Source organism: Triturus cristatus, chromosome 6, assembly GCF_964204655.1.
Source record: "Triturus cristatus chromosome 6, aTriCri1.1, whole genome shotgun sequence".
In the NCBI taxonomy this organism is placed as follows: Eukaryota; Metazoa; Chordata; class Amphibia; order Caudata; family Salamandridae; genus Triturus; species Triturus cristatus.
Genome location: NC_140589.1, coordinates 1778799412 through 1778818629, shown reverse-complemented (window position 1 = coordinate 1778818629; position 19218 = coordinate 1778799412). Strand labels below are relative to the sequence as shown.

General features: G+C 45.9%; 1 protein-coding gene across 6 annotated transcripts in view; it reads right to left on the bottom strand.

Moving 5' to 3' along the window:
• Positions 1 to 19218, bottom strand: part of NCOA1 (nuclear receptor coactivator 1) — a 1112411-nt gene that overhangs the window by 227391 nt on the left and 865802 nt on the right. For all 6 annotated transcript variants that reach the window (XM_085613077.1, XM_085613079.1, XM_085613078.1 and 3 more), the window contains one exon: positions 8565 to 8742. In XM_085613077.1, coding sequence (XP_085469203.1) covers positions 8565 to 8742 — 178 coding nt within the window. The remainder of the gene's footprint in view (positions 1 to 8564; positions 8743 to 19218) is intronic.

Below are 19218 nucleotides of genomic sequence, written 5' to 3'. Positions count from 1 at the left end.
GAACAAGCAGATCCAGCCACAGAGCATAATTAAAAGGACTGTTTAAGGAACAAAATTATGCTTTTCTTTCTTCTGTTCCATTTTTTCTAGCTGTATAGTGACAAGCAGAAAGGTGATATTTATGGCAAAATGTTCATTTCTTGGACTCCTAATTTAATTATAGAAAAGTTAGAATATTTCTGTATGTTTCTAAAACTTTCGAGCTACTGCACCTTTTTCTAAAACAAATTACTTGTATTTTATGGATTCTAATATCTTTTTGCAACAATTATCTAATAGCTTTCTTGATGTGTTAAATTTTGCTCTAAAGTTTTCAATTTTATTCTTCATCTTTCCAAACTTGCTCTCTTTTTTTATATGAAAGAGTTGTGCACCCAGGATTTAAGTGCTTTGTGGGAAAGGTAATGGCGTGACCATGTATTAGAAGGAAGAAAGTATTTGTTGCTGTATATGATAAGGCTATTGCACCTCACATCTGAATTCTATAACCCAATAAAGGAACACTGCATTCAACCTCATTCCTCTATATCGTCATGGAATTTCTCTGTCCTTATAATGTACGTCCGGGAGATGGGGTGTTACTTTATGCCATATATAACAGAGTGAAAGATGTGCAATATAACAGCCCAGAGACCTATGGGAAAAAAAAAAGATTTATAGTATGGGGGCGTAACGTTTAGATAAAATTCCTCTCCCACTTCTAAAGTATCCTTTATTGGTGGGGTGGGAGGGAAACGTTAAAAAGGACTATGGTAGGGTGGGAGGATATGATGGTCCTATGATCCTAACTGATCACCAACATGTTTCAACCCTAGTGCTGGCCTATTAATGGTCCCGGGCTTTCGCCAGGGTGGGATGCAAAGAGGTCACTTCCCTCACAGATGTGAGTGCAGAGTTGTCATGCAATTAACATGTAACACACTGATATATATGATGTTATTATTTAGGGACAAGTCTGATATCTGCCACTGTTTTATTTGAGGTATTTCCCAGGTATGACAGGGCGTAAGCACCCAATGGGGGGCTTAGAGGGCGAGGACTCATAGTCACACTTTCGTCCACGAGCACCAGTTGCGTTACACGAGGAGACATTAATTTTTGTTAGGCACGGGGAGATTAGGTGATTTGCCCAGAATCACAGGCTGTTGCGCATCCTTGTCGAGACTCGAACCCAGTTCCCCAGATTTGAGGTCGACTGCCCTAGCCGTTAGGCCAACCCCTCTCACCAAGGTTATGTAGGCGTCTTTGTTTATATTAAAACATGATTTTCTCCTAGGACTCCACCACTCTTTCCAGGTCTATCTGCCGATGACTGATCTAATGGTGAACTTTCAGAAGAGCAGGGTCCATTCAAGGTGGGCAATGAGCTGGAGAGCATTCGCCTCACTTATAACAGCCCAACACGTTTCTGCACACCAAGGCCTCATCTGGGAAACCAACACTTTTTAAAGGATTAGCACTGCCTGTTAGAAACGGGGTAGCGTGGTGCGGAGCGGGTAGGCCAAACTCGGAGGCATTGTGTAAAGCATCTGTGCAGCACACTCACAGGCGACACACTAGGCACACTACAAAAAGAGACCACACCAGTTTAGGTGAAAAAAACAGCATATGTATTATGCAGAACACGTCATAAGGCAATCACAGTTGTAACACTGTGCCAACCGGCACTGGGTAGCAGTCTACAGCGGGGGACTATTTACAAGGCAGGGCCAATCGGGCCGCTGCCAGAATCATCATAAGGTACAGGGCATAAATGTAAGACTATCAGCAAGTAATGCGTAGCAGCCAGTACCTACTAGCAGAATAGGAAACTTTGCATCCCCACAGTAAGCAGAGAACATTAGGCATAGACATGTGCATTAGGCATCATCTACCAAAAGGACATTAGACGTAGAATGCACACAACATTGTAGGGCATAAGACACATTATGCACAACACCATCAGCAGTGTGCACATCTCATTAGTAACAACAACATCAGCATAAGTCCATTATGCCTAGCCTTAGCAACATTGCCATAACCATAAAAGCATTATCATTGGGCATACGCCTGTGGGCATAAATCACGTTTGCAGGAAACATTAGGCAGGAACACCTGCAGTAGACATCATTAGGGCATAAACAACACATTACATTATACATAGCCCTAGTAGGACAGGTAGGGACCCTGTAAGCCTAAATCCCATTAGCATAAACAGCCTTAGCAGTGGCATAACACAAAATAGGCACATGCATCAACATTGACCTATAATCGCATTAGCATGGGGCAGAAAACCATTACACTATGCATAAAAAATAGGCATAGGTCATAATCCTCTCATTAGGCGTGAATCTGAGGCGTAAATGCAATATCACTAGTGTAACAACACGTTATGCATACAACCGCACCTTAGTGACATCAATGACATTAGCACAAGTCATATGAGGCAATCAGAACCAACATGCCCAAGGGTACAGACTAGTCTCTGGCGCCACTGCGCCGGGGGAACCCCTACTCTGGGTCTCTCCAACTGGGAAATGCCAACGTTGCAGCTGCCCGCTATTGCGGTGCAGCTGTGTCCAAAAACAAGCACTGGCGCGTTGGGGTCCCTCTTCTTCTGGGACTTTAAAGTACGAAAATGCGCCCTCGTTGCAGCTGCCCGCTTTCAAGTGGGGCAGCTGAGAAACCAAATGAGCACTGGCACCGGGGGCGGGCACCGGCAATGTGCCCCGACACACCACCCAACCACCAGCAGATTGAGCCCCACTCACCGGGGCTCCGTGTATGCGTCTCCGATTCTCTCCTTGGGCTGGAGTGAGGCACCACAATGGGCCCTGCAGGCCCCGCTTCCCTCACGGAGCGAAGTCTCCGTTGCGCCGGGCTTCCCTCCTCTCCCGAGCCGCTCCTTCCGCACTCGGGCTCTCGGGGGACATGCGGGGCTCTCCCCAGGCCCACGGGAGCCCCGCCAATGGCAGCACTTCTCCTGGCTTCACCTGGGCCCCCTCCTGGGACCCGGGACTTTCATGAAGAGCCTGCGAGGCTCCGGACTGCTGACGCAGCAGGCCCGTCCACAGTCAGGCGCGGGCACCGGTCTTTCAGTTCCAGCGGCGGTCCTTCTCGACTGCGGGGGCACAAACCGGCGGGGTGGGCTCCTACTCCGGTTTTAAAATGAGCAAAGGTGCGGGGCTCTCCCTCTCTCTACGGGAGCCCCGCCAACACCAGGAGCACCTCTGCGGCAGACTCCGCAGCCCCGACTCCAGTTAGGCTTCACCTTCCGTGGCGGCTCTCTTCTCCTTCTGGCCCCGGGCTGCGGCAGTGCTTTCCGTTCCTTGGCGGCAATGAGGGGTAGGCTCCCGCTCTTGGAGCGCTCGGCGGCCCGGGCCGCAGCGGCGATTTTGACAGTTTTGAAGTGCGGCGTGGGCTCCCGCTTACTTCAATAAGCACCACGTTGCGGGGTGGGCACCCGCTTAATTTTCAAAGCGGCCATGGGGCGGCATTAGCGTGGGGTGGGCACCCGCTCCTTTGGAAAAATGTAAGGGGGAATCCCACACGCCGGGATTCCCTCGCAGCACAGGGCTCCAGGCACCAGCTCCTTCCTCCTCCTGGGCAGTACATATAAAGTGCTCTCCTCATGCAGGAGTAAAGGTGCAGCGCTAAGTCCAGGAATGCAGGACTAAGAATCCTGGGGGCTGGAAAACTGTTGTAGGACTTCACGAGGCGCTAGACGGCAAGCAGAGCACAGTCACTGCGAATATAGCGCTCTGGTAGCACAGCGCTGCAGGACCCACGCACCTTCTCCTGGGCAGGTGCTGGAGGCAGCGCTCAGGAGGCGCTAGATGGCTCACAGTCCCAGGGTCCCACCCGAGGGAGTAGCGCGCCAACGCTCCTCATATCCTTAGAGTGCAGGCAACCAGATGATAGCGCTCACGAGGCGCTAGGGCAGGAGAGCAGGCATGCAATGCTGGGCACGATCAGCAGACAGTGGGCACTCATCAGTACAGGACAACAGTTCCTAGAAACGGTCAACTCCCATAAAGTGGCACTCCTCCTGACATAGCAGTCTTTACTCCAGCAAGGGGCTCTCACTGGCCCTGTGGACAGCAGAGGGGTACAGATGGGCTCAGGGGCCAGCACACTGGCCCTCGCAGCGGTACCTCCTGGCAGAGGGTCCCCTCTCAATCAAGTCCACGCTCAGTCTGAGCACATGGAGGCACAGCCCCCCTATATATACCCCCATCACCCACCTACCAGAAAGGGCTAGAACCTTCTAGAAGGCTCCTGGCAGTTCCTGTCCCAACTGTCACTGTGGGGGACGTGTAGGGCACCCTGTCACTTCGAACACTAGACCGCCAACCCACCTCAGGCAGGCGGCACAACCACGCAATAATGGCGTCCATTTTAGAAGTGAAATTTCTGCAATGGTGAAAATAAAGGTGGGTACACCATCGCACCGCATTTATTATTTTCCTCTCACACCACACATGGCATATACATTTCCTACCATGGGGGAGATGTCCCCTAAGAAGGGGGGGTTCCTAATATAAGCCTATGTAAGGCAGAAAGCGCACACACTTGACACTGCTAACTAGCGATAAAGTGTCCAACGTCCTACAACCACTCATTCCACAACAGCAAAAAGGCTAGGGGGAAGGCGAAAAAGTTTGGGATGACCCTGCAAGCAGGGCCAGGTCCAACACTGCCCCACTGTATCGCGCACTTTATTGCTCAACCCACTCGGGACAATATCTAGACGATCATGCCATTTTTGCAGTGTTGTGGAACACTACTCGAAAACTGCAGTAATATTAGGGGAAATTTGCTATCCTTTTAAACGCTAGGTTTCTCCCACTTGGGATAAGTTACAATGGGGTTGTTTATTACTCTCTGCTAAGGTCTGAATGATGCACTTGAGTTCACACCCCATATGCGCTTTCATAATTGTTAATGTACCGCTTTAGTATTTTACTATATTGTATGTTTCTAGGTTGAAGGTTTTTATCAACCCATATTAAATTGACTGACACTTTTCAAGGTGCAACTGCCTTGTATGAGTGAAAAACAAAGAGTACTCCCCCTACGATAATCTAAACTCTCATTAACCTTATAATTCCTTGTAACGCAGTCACCCGTAATTTGACAGATGTGCGCATAAAGCTAGTTAAGACAAAGAAAAGCTAAGTCAAAGGAAAACTTCAAGGCGATCCAAGAAGCGCACTACGGTTTAGCCGTAAGTCTGAAGTTTACACGGACATTAGTGCAAAGTGACAGAATCAACTGTGCTCTTCTATTGATCACAGGAAGATTGTGATGCAATATACATATATAATGACGTACACAATCTGTTAGGGTGAGAATGCATGTTCTTGATGCTGAGTCAATGCAGATAAAATGTAAGCAGAGATGGAGGATATGAGAGTCAGCTAAAGAGGCTGGCTGCAGCTGGTGATGATGTGTGTGTGAATCCCAGATTGTCAGTGGTACAAATGGGCATTTGTCCAAGGTGGACATACTGCCACTCATCCCTTCAGCACCCAGAGGGTCAGTTAGTGCTCTTCAGCAAGCCATTATGCTATCAGTCCATCAATGAGCGGTGCGACTTTCTAACTTCCCGACACTTTCCGCCTCTCTCCTAAAGAGGATAGTGGTGCCTGCAGCTGCCAGCAACCAATCAACAAGCATTGGCATAGCCAATAGGTCTCGCCTTTGGGGCCTTATAAGTGTTTAGGCAGAGCTATTGACTTTGCCAATGTGTTTAAGCTGTGCTGTAGAGAAGTGTGGCTGCTGTGCAGCATGCTGAAAAGTTGTAATAAAAAAGTGCATTATGTCCAACAGAACGACCATATTAAAAAATGTATGTACAATAAAACATTTCATTTTTCTTTTGTTCTTGCAATGCTTGTGAACGTTTTTTTTTGAGGGGGCATAAACAATTGGAGGTTGAAGGTTGTGAACTAGTACCTGTATTATAACACTAGCAGCGGCCAGACGCTAGGGGAGAATCAACAGATGGCAGATTCCGAGAGCAGGCTGAGGTGATGTTGAGGTGGTAGTGGTGGTGGTGACTGGTGCTGAGACGATGCTGAGGTGATGCTGAATGATACTTAGGTCTTGCTGAATGATGATGATGTGGTGGTGTACTATTGCAAAGGCGATGCTGAGTGATGGTGATGTGGTGTTGAGTGATGATGTGGTGGTGTTGAGTGATGCTGTGTTGGCCGTGAGTGATGCTGTGTTGGCCGTGAGTGATGCTGTGTTGGCCGTGAGTGATGCTGTGTTGGCTGTGAGTGATGCTGTGTTGGCGGCGAGTGATGCTGTGGGGTTGCGGAGTGATGCTGTGGTGTTGCTGAGTGATGCTGTGGTGTTGCTGAGTGATGCTGTGGTATTGCTGAGTGATGCTGTGGTGTTGCTGAGTGATGCTGTGGTGTTGCTGAGTGATGCTGTGGTGTTGCTGAGTGATGCTGTGGTGTTGCTGAGTGATGCTGTGGTGTTGCTGAGTGATGCTGCTGAGTGATGCTGTGGGGTTGCTGAGTGATGCTGTGGTGTTACTGAGTGATGCTGTGGTGTTGCTGAGTGATGCTGTGGTGATGCTGAGTCAGTGAGAGAGAGTGGGAGAAGGAGTGGGAGAAGGAGTGTGAGAGGGAGTGAGAGGGTGTCTGTGAGAGTCTGAGAGTCCGTGAGAGAGTGTCTGTGAGAGAGTGCCTGCGAGAGAGTGTGAGAGTGTCTGTGAGAGAGTGTCTGTGAGAGTGTCTGTGAATGTGTGAGTGTCTGAGAGTGTGAGAGAGTGTCTGTGAGAGTGTCTGTGAGAGTGTCTGTGAGAGAGTGTCTGTGAGAGAGTGTCTGTGAGAGAGTGTCTGTGAGTGTCTGTGTGTGAGTGTCTGAGTGTCTGTGAGTGAGTGTCTGTGAGTGAGACTGTGAGAGAGTGTCTGTGAGTCTGCGAGAGAGTGTCTGTGAGTGAGAGTCTGAGAGTCTGTGAGTGAGAGTGTGTGTGAGAGTCTGTGAGAGACTGTGAGAGTGTCTGTGAGAGAGTGTCTGTGAGAGTCTGTGAGAGAGTGTCTGTGAGAGAGCCTCTGTGAGTCTGTGAGAGAGTATCTGTTAGTGTCTGTGATAGTGTCTGTGAGAGAGAGTCTGTGAGAGAGTCTGTGAGAATGTCTGAGAGAGTCTGTGAGAGTGTCTGTGAGAGTCTGTGAGAGTGTCTGTGAGTGTGTGTGTGAGACTGTGAGAATCTGTGAGAGAGTGTCTGTGAGAGAGTGTCTGAGTCTGTGAGAGAGTGTCTGTGAGAGTCTCTGAGAGAGTGTCTGTGAGAGTGTCTGTGAGAGTCTCTGAGAGAGTGTCTGTGAGAGAGTGTCTGTGAGAGAGTGGGGTAGAGGGGTAGAAGAGTGTCTGTGAGAGAGTCTGTGAATATCTGTGCGAGAGTGTCTGTGCGAGAGTGTCTATGCAGGTGTCTGAGAGTGTCTGTGAGAGAGTGTCTGTGAGAGAGTGTGAGAGACTGGGAGAATGACTGTGAGAGAGTCTGTGAGAGTGTCTGAGAGTGTCTGTGAGTGAGTGTCTGTGAGTGAGTGTGTGAGTGAGAGTCTGTGACAGACTTGAGTGTCTGCGAGAGACTGACAGTGTCTGAGAGAGTCTGTGAGAGAGAGTCTGAGAGTCTGTGAGAGTGTGAGTGAGAGAGTGTGAGTGAGAGAGTGTCTGTGAGAGTGTGAGTGTCTGTGAGAGAGCGTCTGTGAGAGTGTCTGTGTGAGAGAGTCTGTGAGAGCATCTGTGAGAGAGAGTCTGAGAGAGTCTATGAGAGTGTCTGTGGGTGTCTGTGAGAGTCTGTGAGATAGTGTCTGTGAGAGACTGTGAGAGTGTCTGTGAGAGGGTGTCTGAGAGTCTGTGAGAGTGTCTGTGAGAGAGAGTCTGTGAGAGTGTCTGTGAGAGAGAGTCTGTGAGCGAGTGTCCGTGAGAGAGAGTCTGTGAGTGAGAGCCTGTGAGAGTGTCTGTGAGAGAGTGGGGTAGAGGTAGAGGGGTAGAAGAGAGGTAGAGTAGAGGTAGAGGGGTAGAAGAGAGGTAGGGATATATAGGCAAATGAAAAGGAAGCTATCGACTTCAGGAATGTGAAAGAAAGCTCTCCTATCTTGAAAGCTGATTACAAGCATCTTCTGAGAAACGCGGCAAAACTTTCAAACCACGGAGTCGTTTGACAGTTTTGCCGCATTTCTGAGGAGATGCTTGTAAACACGAATAACCTGATTAATTTAATTAAACAGTTGGCTCCGCCCAGGATTGCTTAGTAATGCAAATGACAAGGAAGCTATCGACTAAGGAATGTGAAAGAAAGCTCTCGTATCTTGAAAGCTGATGACCCATGACGAGAGAGGAAAGCCATGGCGCCTCTGCTCGTAAACGCGCGCCCGCGCGCGTAACCGCAAGCTCTAGACCACAGTGGTAGCATTTTCTGAAGCCCTTACTAAAAGTCTCGCCAGAGCAGCGCATGCGCTGGCTCAGGCGAGACCTAAAAACGGGGACATCATCATGTGGGTTAGCCAATGTTCCCAAACATCTGAGCGCCACAGTCATGCACAGCATGCGGCCATGCTCGCCTCTCTTACCCAGGGACTTTGGCAGCAGATTCTTCACAAACTCGGCATGGTCCCCCACGTGCAGGAGCGTGTACATGCTGGTGTTCATCAGCTCCTCTTGGTTGTAGCCCAGGTAGCCCGTCACGTTCTCAGACACAAACACGATCCTGCCCTCTCGATTCACCACGAAGAAGAAGCCGTCCAGGGCCTGCAAATTCAGAAGGAAGAAATCAATGCCAGCAAAGACAGTCAGTCAACGAAGAGCCAGCGTTAATAAGAAACCAAAGGAGTCAGCTGATTAGGCACTAGAGCTCTTCTGATTTCACTTCTGTGTTTCAAAAGGTATGTAGGTAAATGTGTCCATATGATAGAAACCCCCAGAAATCTACCAATGTCTCAGCACATTCATACCACATTAATGGCTTAACATTTAACAACCCACGTCACGAGTGACTTTGTGGTACACACACATCTTGTGCAGAAGATTTGGACTGTGGTGAAACAGACCTGCCCCCACTTTACACATAGAAGTCTGGTCCCAGGCTGGGATAGTTAAAGGTCCGGGTGCAGGACCTCGTCACAGGACCGGATTCCGAACAGGGTGGAGCCCACTATTACCACATTCCTCTTAGTATAAAACCAGCTGCGGAAATAGGAAGATAGTTTCCCTCTCTCCTGGCACATATTCTATGTTTTAAAAAAAAACAAAAACAAAAAAACACGTGTCCAGGGATGGCCAACGCGACTTTGATTCTTGCTCAATACCCTGGCAGAGGCGCACTCGCTGATGCTGACTTCATGGACCACAATGCCTTGGGGTAACACGCTGGTAGGATGAGCAGTGTGCGACCAATTGGATTCATGTTTATGTTCAGGCTCCCTTGAGCCGGTGGGGCTGACGAGCTCATGGTTACGCACCTGCGTGCCAAGTGCGGTACCGGACCTGAGAACAATTTTTGGCAGCCTACGCAGCAACCCTACACACATGCCTATTTCCTGCTGACGAGAGGTAATAACCTCGAAACACGTGTCCAGGGATGGCCAACGCGACTTTGATTCTTGCTCAATACCCTGGCGGAGGCGCACTCGCTGATGCTGACTTCATGGACCACAATGCCTTGGAGTAACACGCTGGTAGGACGAGCAGTGTGCGACCAATTGGATTCATGTTTATATTCAGGCTCCCTTGAGCCGGTGGGGCTGACGAGCTCATGGTTACGCACCTGCGTGCCACGAGCGGTACTGGACCTGAGAACAATTTTTGGCAGCCTACGCAGCAACCCTACACACATGCCTATTCCCTGCTGACGAGAGGTAATGACCTCGAAACACGTGTCCAGGGATGGCCAACGCGACTTTGATTCTTGCTCAATACCCTGGCAGAGGCGCACTCGCTGATGCTGACTTCATGTACCACAATGCCTTGGGGTAACACGCTGGTAGGACGAGCAGTGTGCGACCAACTGGATTCATGTTTATATTCAGGCTCCCTTGAGCCGGTGGGGCTGACCAGCTCATGGTTACGCACCTGCGTGCCACAAGCAGTACCGGACCTGAGAACAATTTTTGGCAGCCTACGCAGCAACCCTACACACACATGCCTATTCCCTGCTGACGAGAGGTAATGACCTCGAAACACGTGTCCAGGGATGGCCAACGCGACTTTGATTCTTGCTCAATACCCTGGCAGAGGCGCACTCGCTGATGCTGACTTCATGGACCACAATGCCTTGGGGTAACACGCTGGTAGGACGAGCAGTGTGCGACCAATTGGATTCACATATTCTATGTTTGAGGGCCATTAAATATCCAGCAAATAACAGGAGGGACACACAAAAGAGTATAAAGTTGAATTTCCCAGTAATGAATTATTAACAGTTTAAGATTCGAATGAGCTGAAAAATGAACAGGTCTATACGAACCACCTAGGAACAGTATTCAAGACTTGATCTTCCCTAAAATGTCTAGTGTGGTATGCAATAAATGATCAATAAAACAAATAAGACAAACAACATTATTCACACTGTCGGCCAGTCACACATCTAGGGGTGGGCAGAATGTTTTATTCAGCCCATGAAATTTGAGAAATGTGGCGACTCCGCATTACTTTTGTAACGGGAGTTCTGTCTAAATTCTGCGAATCGCCGCGTAGCTGAATTTTTTCCCATGAGGCTCTAGATAAGCAAGATTTGGAATCCCCTAGCACCATTTTCTAACTCGGGCAGTCGGGGTCAGAAGACTGCTTCTCGAGTAGATTTCCTGCAGCTCGAGTAGATTTTCTACTTGAGCGTCAGCAAAATCAACTCAAATGGCTGCACGCTCTTGCACACAGCATGATGCTGTTTGCACTGACTTTTCAGCGCTGTACGCAGTACTTGTGTGAAATTAAAGCGCAACATGCATATTTCTGCCTGTTGCCGGAACGCCGCAGAACCTTGCAGAGTTTTATGCAACTACCAGAGTTCTGTCCACCCCTAGTCACATTTCCCTTAGCACAAAGCACTGGCATTTATCTACCATTTATAGACATTTTTAAGAAAACTCAGTCTGATGTATTAGTCTAGTTGGCTCTCCAGCCGGTGGGAATTTCCTAACAGCAGAAGATATATGATGAACTCCGTCTACCCTGAAGATGAAAGATTAATGAAGGTGAGAAACCACCTAGTGAAAATGGAGTGGGCTAGGGCTGAAACAAAGTGATATTTTTTCCTTGCAATCGCTCAATAAATGTCCACTATCCAAGTAATATTGACAGTGGTACATAACTTAACTGGAGGAGGTCAGGTAAGAAATATTCTCAGAGCAAAAGTCTGCCTGAGGCAAGCTTTTCCTCTAGAGTCACATTCATTAATGCTTGTACATATAGGAGAGGGACTAAGAGGCAGATCAAGGAATTGTTTTCTCCGTAACTAAGCTTTATTACTTTTTGATCTTCTTGTCATTTATGCCACCACCATCTGCCTTTTCATCTATTTCGCAGTCTTTCCTTTTCTCCCCATGAAGGTGTAAAATAGCCTACACATTTTCACTAAAACCAGGCACACTGATCATTGTACCTTACTTCACCATTTCCCTTTCACATACCCTCCATTATCAGTCACTAGTGAGAGAATGACTGCATATTCCAAAATCGACATATTTTAGCACATTAGAAATGCAATTCAGAACGCATTTTAACATTAATAAAATGTGTATTTAGAAATGCCTTACAAAATGTGTGAATATCTTCTAATAGAATAAGTAGATAAAACCAAAGCATTTTGTAGAAGGATCAAACGTACATTCGAAAGATGCTATTAGAAATGCTTCATTAAAATCGCATGTATTTTAAAATTTGCACCAAGCAACTATACTTTAGCCTGTGCAGTGACTCAGCCTGAAGCTTCTTTTCGAACTTTGCTCATAGTAAAGTGTTCTGTGCAACAGCCTAACATTGATGTCATCTTAGAAATGTGCTGAGTTTAGCATTATGTTCATTTAGTTCCTCTTACCCCATATTAGATAATTTCCATTGAGAATAAAACGTATTGAAATAAATGGTGATGTAGACTTATGATGTTGTTGTAATATTAACTCAATATATGTTTTCACATTTGCTGACTAGCCCTTGTTTTCTGTGCTGAAACTTACAATGCGTCTTGAGCTTAGGGTTCTCATGGGAACCTTCCTTCATGTAACAATTGTACCAAAGGACTGTATCAATACCGAGAACGAGAGTGCAGACTGTGGGAATCGGAAGAAGATGCATCTTATGACTGACAGCACCACTTTACGAACCGTTCTGATTGGACATCAAGGGAAGGCGTCTTTATGAACCAATACATGTGCTGACAGGTTATATTAAGGAGTGTTCCTACTTATTCACTCACACCTCTACTATCCCTCCAGCAGTCTTGCTGCTAGATTTTTTCCTTTTGCCCAAGATATCTCTTCTTCGTGGAGAGTTGATTCCTTTAGATTCAATTCTTGAGGTGAGTTCCTTTATTAATTTTTGTGACCAATGCTACTGCACAGATCATTAGTCTGAAAGTTGCTAGTGAAGCTTAAGGGAACGCGGCTTAGTTTCCTGAACTACTCTTTAAGAAGAGTTTGCTTTTCTATTCATTGCTCTCTTCCAGAAGAACTCTGTATGAGTTCTTATTTAGAATAGGTCACTTAGTTAGCATATTGGATTTCTTTATGGAAAACATCTTGATTGCTAACCTTTTTATATTTCTGTATTTTTCTGATTTGAATAAAGATAATTAAAATTCCAACCATATAGATAAATAAAGCCTTTAAAATTAAATTCAACCTCTCATCATTGACTCAAAGTAATCCTAAATGTCCATGACATTTGATGACCTTATTTTTAGGTGGCTCGAATTCTCTAGGTCGAAAAGGTCCATCCAATGTCCCAGGAGCCTGCAGGATTTCCCCATGGTGCTTTTGTAAGTGGGTGTATCTTAAGGTCTGAACCATCGAGGAGAGTCCTTTTGGGCTCCAGCAATAGTAACATTTGTTATCCTTTACTCGCTCTGTTACATTTTTGTACTGTCATCTCCTGAACTAGACCTCTTGATGTTATTTTAATATTTTTTATCTCTAAACTTGTATCTGTTTCCATGTTTATCATGGTGTTTTCCGGTCTCTAAGGAAAGTGCTCTGATGCTCTGTAGAAAACAACATTTTACAAAATGGGAGATGATGGATACCTAGATGCCTCCCTTAGAGTGACAACAACAATTTTGTGGAAGTTGGTTTTTGGGGACTAAGACCACTGCTCTCAAACTCCTGTGATTAGCCCACCTATGGTTCTGGATTCCACTTACTGTAACTTCATAATATCATGACTCTCCCTTGCCTCCAGGGGCATTAGAAAGCTACCAACCTGTCAACTTTCAATCGCACTGGGCAAGGCAGAGTCGGAGGAAGAAATGGAGTGAGCATCAATGGCTGTCTCCTTTTTTTATTTTACAGAGTTTTATATAGCACGAACTTGACCCGAATCGGGTATCAGCGGGCTTTACGTAGCACCAGTCGCCTTACATGAGGACACATTCATTTTTGTTAGGCACGGGGAGATTAAGTGATTTGCCCAGAATCACAGGATGTTCAGCATTATTGCAAAGACTCGAACCCAGTTCCCCAGACTCGAGGTCGACCGCCCTAGCCGTTGAGCTAACTCCTCTCCCTTTTGATCTTTTAACAATTGGCAACCCAATTGTAATAATTTACTTCATTATTTTTTGCTTCCCCGAGAAATGGTCATCAGAGCACCATGGAAGGGATAATGTATGCAGTGGTGAAAAGAGTGAGAATAGGCGCAAATTTGCTCCAGAATATTACGAAGAAAATGTCATCAATAAGGCTCATTGGTGTATGACCAAATGAATGTGGCTGGGTGGTGTCTGACAGTGTCTACCTGATGATAAAGACATAACAATGGGCACAGTGGAAAAGGAAGCCCTTCAAGACATTTCAGGACTGGTCTTTTTCAAGCCTTTGTTGCCTCAGTATGCTACTCCACGGGTTAGCAACCCCTCCCTACAGGGAGAGCTCTGCCACTGAATCATCTAGAGCTGTACGTTCTGGTAGCAAGAAGGAAGTGGTTTGTGGATCTCAAAATCCTGGAAGTTTCAACTAGGTTTTAGGGTCCAATGAGCTACTTAGCAGCGAAAACAGTATAAAGAATGCTCCTGTTATGCTTACCTTAATTATGGGCTGGTGTAAGCACTTTTTCCTGCATAGGAAAAGGTAACATTTTGACGCTTCCCCTCTGCTGGAAATGGGCCACATTTGCTGCTTGTAGGTTCTGGTGACCTTTACCTGATGGTGCCCTAGGCAGATGCTTATTGCTTACCATAGGACCCGTTCGGACCTGACTCATAAAGAGCAGGCAACTGGGTTCACGGATATTGGGGAGCATCAGACAAACTTGTTGTCAGAGGATCTACCATGCTTGGGGATATATCGTTGATTTCCTTAGGTCCAAATTCATTTGAATAAATTAAGATGCGTTGCCCTTAATTGCATATTTTCTTCACTGAAGAGTGCTGAAATCGCCTCTTCAATCTTAAGATTTACTTTCTGTCTTGAGCACAATGACGTCTACACTCCACGTTGACAGGATACATATTTTTAGTTTGGTTTTAGACTGGGCACTTGTACAGATTGTTACAAAAAAAACAGAATACAATATTTTAAAGCAAGCTTTCATTTCGGTCATTGAAGTGTAGATCACATATATCACACATTTTTTATAGTAAAAATGTTAGGCTCAAGACCATTGTATATAGTCTGAGCAGAAAAGAACAAACAGAATAACAAAAGTAATCGGTGAAATGAGAAACATTTCAATTTTGAAAGGAGTTTTTTTTAAAGTGGGGAAAGATATGTTACGTTCTTATTAAGGTAGGTTACATTTTATTACATAAATTTAAAAAAACAGGACATGGTGGACTCTACCTCCTACCTATTCGGATGCTACCCTCCCTCTCATTGTGTCAGAGGCTACCATCCTGCACCGGCTGTCAAATTCTGCCCCCCCTCCCCCCCCCCCGCCTCCAGAGGTTGTCATGTGGCTCTCCCCACAATGAATATTCTTGCCATTCCCTGTACTGCCTCTCCCTACCCAGTTGTTTATTAGCCCCATCCTTATTGAAGTGGACGCTGCCCTTACCAGTGCAGCTTGTCTGGCCTACCCCGCCCTTCACTGGGCTTTCTTCTTGGCCCCATTCACAGCCATGTACTGTCCTTTGACCCAGTTCACCTCCCATGCTCTTAATACTTCAGGCATACGAAGTCTCAGCCATAACAGTGTTATTTATGTGTACCTCCCAAAGTTTAGCATGCACTACCGTCGAAGCTGGGACTTTACACCCACCTCCTCCCATCATGCTCTTACGCTCAATTTGCCTGGCTTACATTGATTTTGAGCAACTCTTTTACACTGGGGTGTGTCAAAAAAAAAATGTTGTGTGAGGAGGTGTTGAAATACTATTTGTTATTCTTTTTTAGAGAATTATTTCATTTCAATTGTCACCCGGAATGTTAAGGGGCTAAAGAACCCAGGCAGTAGAAAGACTGTTCTTGCAAGATTATCTAAAAAACAGATATGAAGTTTACTGTATAAACCCATTTTTTGGAAGAGAATACAGGTAAATACATTTTTTATAGGTATTTCTAGCCTTGTACATACAAACCCAGTGGCGCCATATAATGATAATAATAATAATACTAGTATTCGTAAAGCGCAAACAATTACCAAAGGGTGTCAAGGCGCTGGGGGCCGTCGGGAAGATTAAGTGAGCTATTGCCCAGAGTCACATGGTGCTGAGCTAACCTGCCGCCGGCGCCAGGGATCAAACCATGAGCCCCCGTGTTCCGGAGTCAGCCACCCTGGCCGCTGCGCCACACCTCTTCTCTAATAATAGCCTTCTCACATGTGTGATCTGGTGCACCACCATGAATGAGTAAGGGTGAATTGTCTTGGTTGAGGCAGAAGTGAAAAATACTCCATTGATATTACAAAGCGCGTATGTCCCTAACAGTTACTAGGATTTCTTCTTTCAAGATGACAAACCACTTTCAATGACGAAGACAAGAATGGCTGGGGGAGGCCTTCACACAGCTTACATTCAAACATAAATAATTAGGAACACGTATTAATTGGATGATAGGAAAATACACTTTTATGGTACCGTTTTATATAAAACGTTTCATAGAATGACCTGAGGAAGAGGTTTTGGTCTTCAGCTTTTGCCAACTGTCACAAATAATGTACGTTAAACTTGCGGTATGTCACAGCAAGTGTGAACGAGGGTGTGTGTGCAAATGAACCGAGCTTGGTAAGAGAGGCCAGCCAGCTCCAAGGGCTGAGGAGAAAATGGCATACTTACATTTCAGCTTTTCTCGAGTTCCATATAACCAAGCAATTTACATGACAATTTTAGGCAGATAATAGTTTTAGTTTAGTCTAGCTAGTATTTTAATGCCACTACGAGCTTATTAAATCGGGGGGGAAAAATAACAATCTGGTATTTTTCCATTTAAAATAGAAACTTAAAGTAGCAAATACAAGATGCAAAGTTGTCTAAATTATATCTAAATTAATTTAATGCCAACAGAGGCAAAATTGTTGTGCTGAAAAATAACAGAGACATTTACTCAAACTGTTATTTAAGTGTCATCTCCTGGCCCTTCCGATCTTCAAAATAAGTGCACACTGCTGTCCTTTTTTCTGCAAAGGGTGGCAGGCACTTTTATCCGAGGGAGTCTGAAATAACTCTGAGATAACCTCATAATAAAACCTTGTATACTAACAGGCACCATCAAAGGAGAGAGGCAGTGCCCGCATTGTATCTACTTTCAACTCTGTTGGGGCAGTGGCTTCAGGCGGGGAGCTCATTTGAAATAAGAGGTATTACATGCCCCCCCCTGCACATTCATTAAATCCCGCCCCCCCCCCCGTCTCTCTCCCCTCCTCTTGTTTCTCGATGTAACGTGACAGTCATGCAAACTGTTTGGTTCTTTGTAAAGTATAAGGCACCTTAATTCTTGTCCAGTGACAAGGCGCTATTTGAAAACTTACAATGAATAAATGCCCTGAAGATGCCACTTACTGGTCAGAAGCCTGGGTCTGTCCAGTGCCCTGGTGTTAGTATGCTCCCAGGGAATCACTGCAGCTCCTGCTCGAAGCTCTCACGTCTAATTCCTCATCACTTTCTGGGAATGGGTCAGCAGACTTCATGGAAAGGGCAGAGCCGATGGTTCTGGCAGGAAAGTTTCAAAGTGGGGAGGGCAACCACACCGTGACGACTCTACAACCATGGCCATGCATACACTAACTGGATGCAAATGGCTACAACGGACGATAGGGAGGCCACACAAGATATAGAAATATAAAGGCTAAAACCTTATTAAAGTGTTTATCACAAACACAGAACACCCGCCATGCTGAATGACATATGGGACTCGAAGCATAGCCCCGCCCTCCGATTTCACAGTTAGCTAGGTCTACCGTACCTTCTGCTTCTACCCTCAAGATGGAAGGCAGTTAGTCCTCCAAATATCAATTTGAAATAATTGATGTCACCGTATCACAATATATATCTCAATTCACAACCTGGTCCTTCACTGTTGACAGGACAGGCATTTAATGCATGAAACTATCTGAGGAACCTTGCAGGCTATTGAATGGCACAGCTACTGGCTATACCAAGTATGTTTAAATAACCGCTCAACAGCAACCAGACAGGCCTGCCAAAACCAAAAGAAATCTGTCATTAATTGCTGGACAACAGACTCCAACATAGCGCACTCTGCGGGTCCCAAATACTCACATTCTGAAATTAATTATAACCTTTAATGACAAAAAGGATGATAATAGCGCAGTCCATCTTGGCTAATCTCTTCAAATGATGTCACAGTTGCAATCATATGAGGGAATACTGCAACATAGTATATCTGGGCAAATCCCTGAACTACCCTTTTTAGGTCTCGCCTACCGTTGCAGTGCATGCGCTGCTTGCTTGCGAGATCTATTGTCGTTGTGTTTCTGTCAGGTTTCCTTCGGAAATGGGGTGGAAGCTCCACCTATGCTTTTGATTGGTGCGCGTCATAAACGTTCGCTTTTCATTGCAAGTCAGGATTCTTTGTTCCCACCCTGTCTCCCTTTTGCCTCACCCACCCGGACTGGAGATTTTGCATGGCGTTACATGCTTTCATGTATATATTGCTTCATTTCATTTTGGTATACAGAGGCTAGAAAAGGATGAACATGTCCAATGAGCCTCGAAGGACACGTAGCTGCAACCTCCAACAGAAGTAGTCAACAAAGCCGATTTGCTTTTAGGCGGCCACTATTATGAAGCGGATGCACTGGCCATCTTAGAATAACCAGGGTTAGTATGGCGCCTATTGAAGGGCAGAGAACAATCTCTCGTTTTGGTTGTATTTGTAATTGTTTATTGTTATTACGTTCAACACATTCTAGACTGTGTTGTAGAATTTGGAATACTGATTTGCTGGCAGACAATATGGTAGATGTTTTAATCAAGAAACTCGTAATAGAGATACGTAATATTCGTGTTTTTCTTCTATTACAAAAAAAAAGCTGTGTTTTACGTTATACTGCTAGTAAACATGTGTCCGCGAAGGAGAAATCTTTTGGTTTTAAGAGGGCTGAGTTGTGTGCATAGCTAAATGTAGTCTCTTTTCTCACTCTCTATCAGAGGCAGGGGTGTGTGTGCTGGTAGGTGGCACCGACGCCTCTCTCATGTTCCCGGTTCTGTGAGTGTGTGGAATTGCGCGGTAAGGAGTCGCTTTACCGAATCCAGTTTGCTGTGTTGCAATGCCCCAACATCAAGCTCAAAAAGCTGTCCTGGTTACATATGCCCTCTGCCATGACAGTATATGCTCTGGTGGTCGTGTCCTACTTCCTCATCACTGGGGGTGAGTGCTGCGCAAAACACTGTTCTGTTTACTCAAGACATAAAAAACCTAGTCCACTTGTCAGGTGAGTGCTAAACAGGGAAATAATAGACTCTCTCATTGCATGAATCTCACTAAACATATATGAACGAGCTGTAAGCCACAGCACAGAGGGCTACATCTCTGTACATTGGGTACCTTTTTGCATGTTTTATGTAGCGCAAACTGGCATATGTAGATAACGTGATTAGTCCGGAAGCCCAGGGGTTTG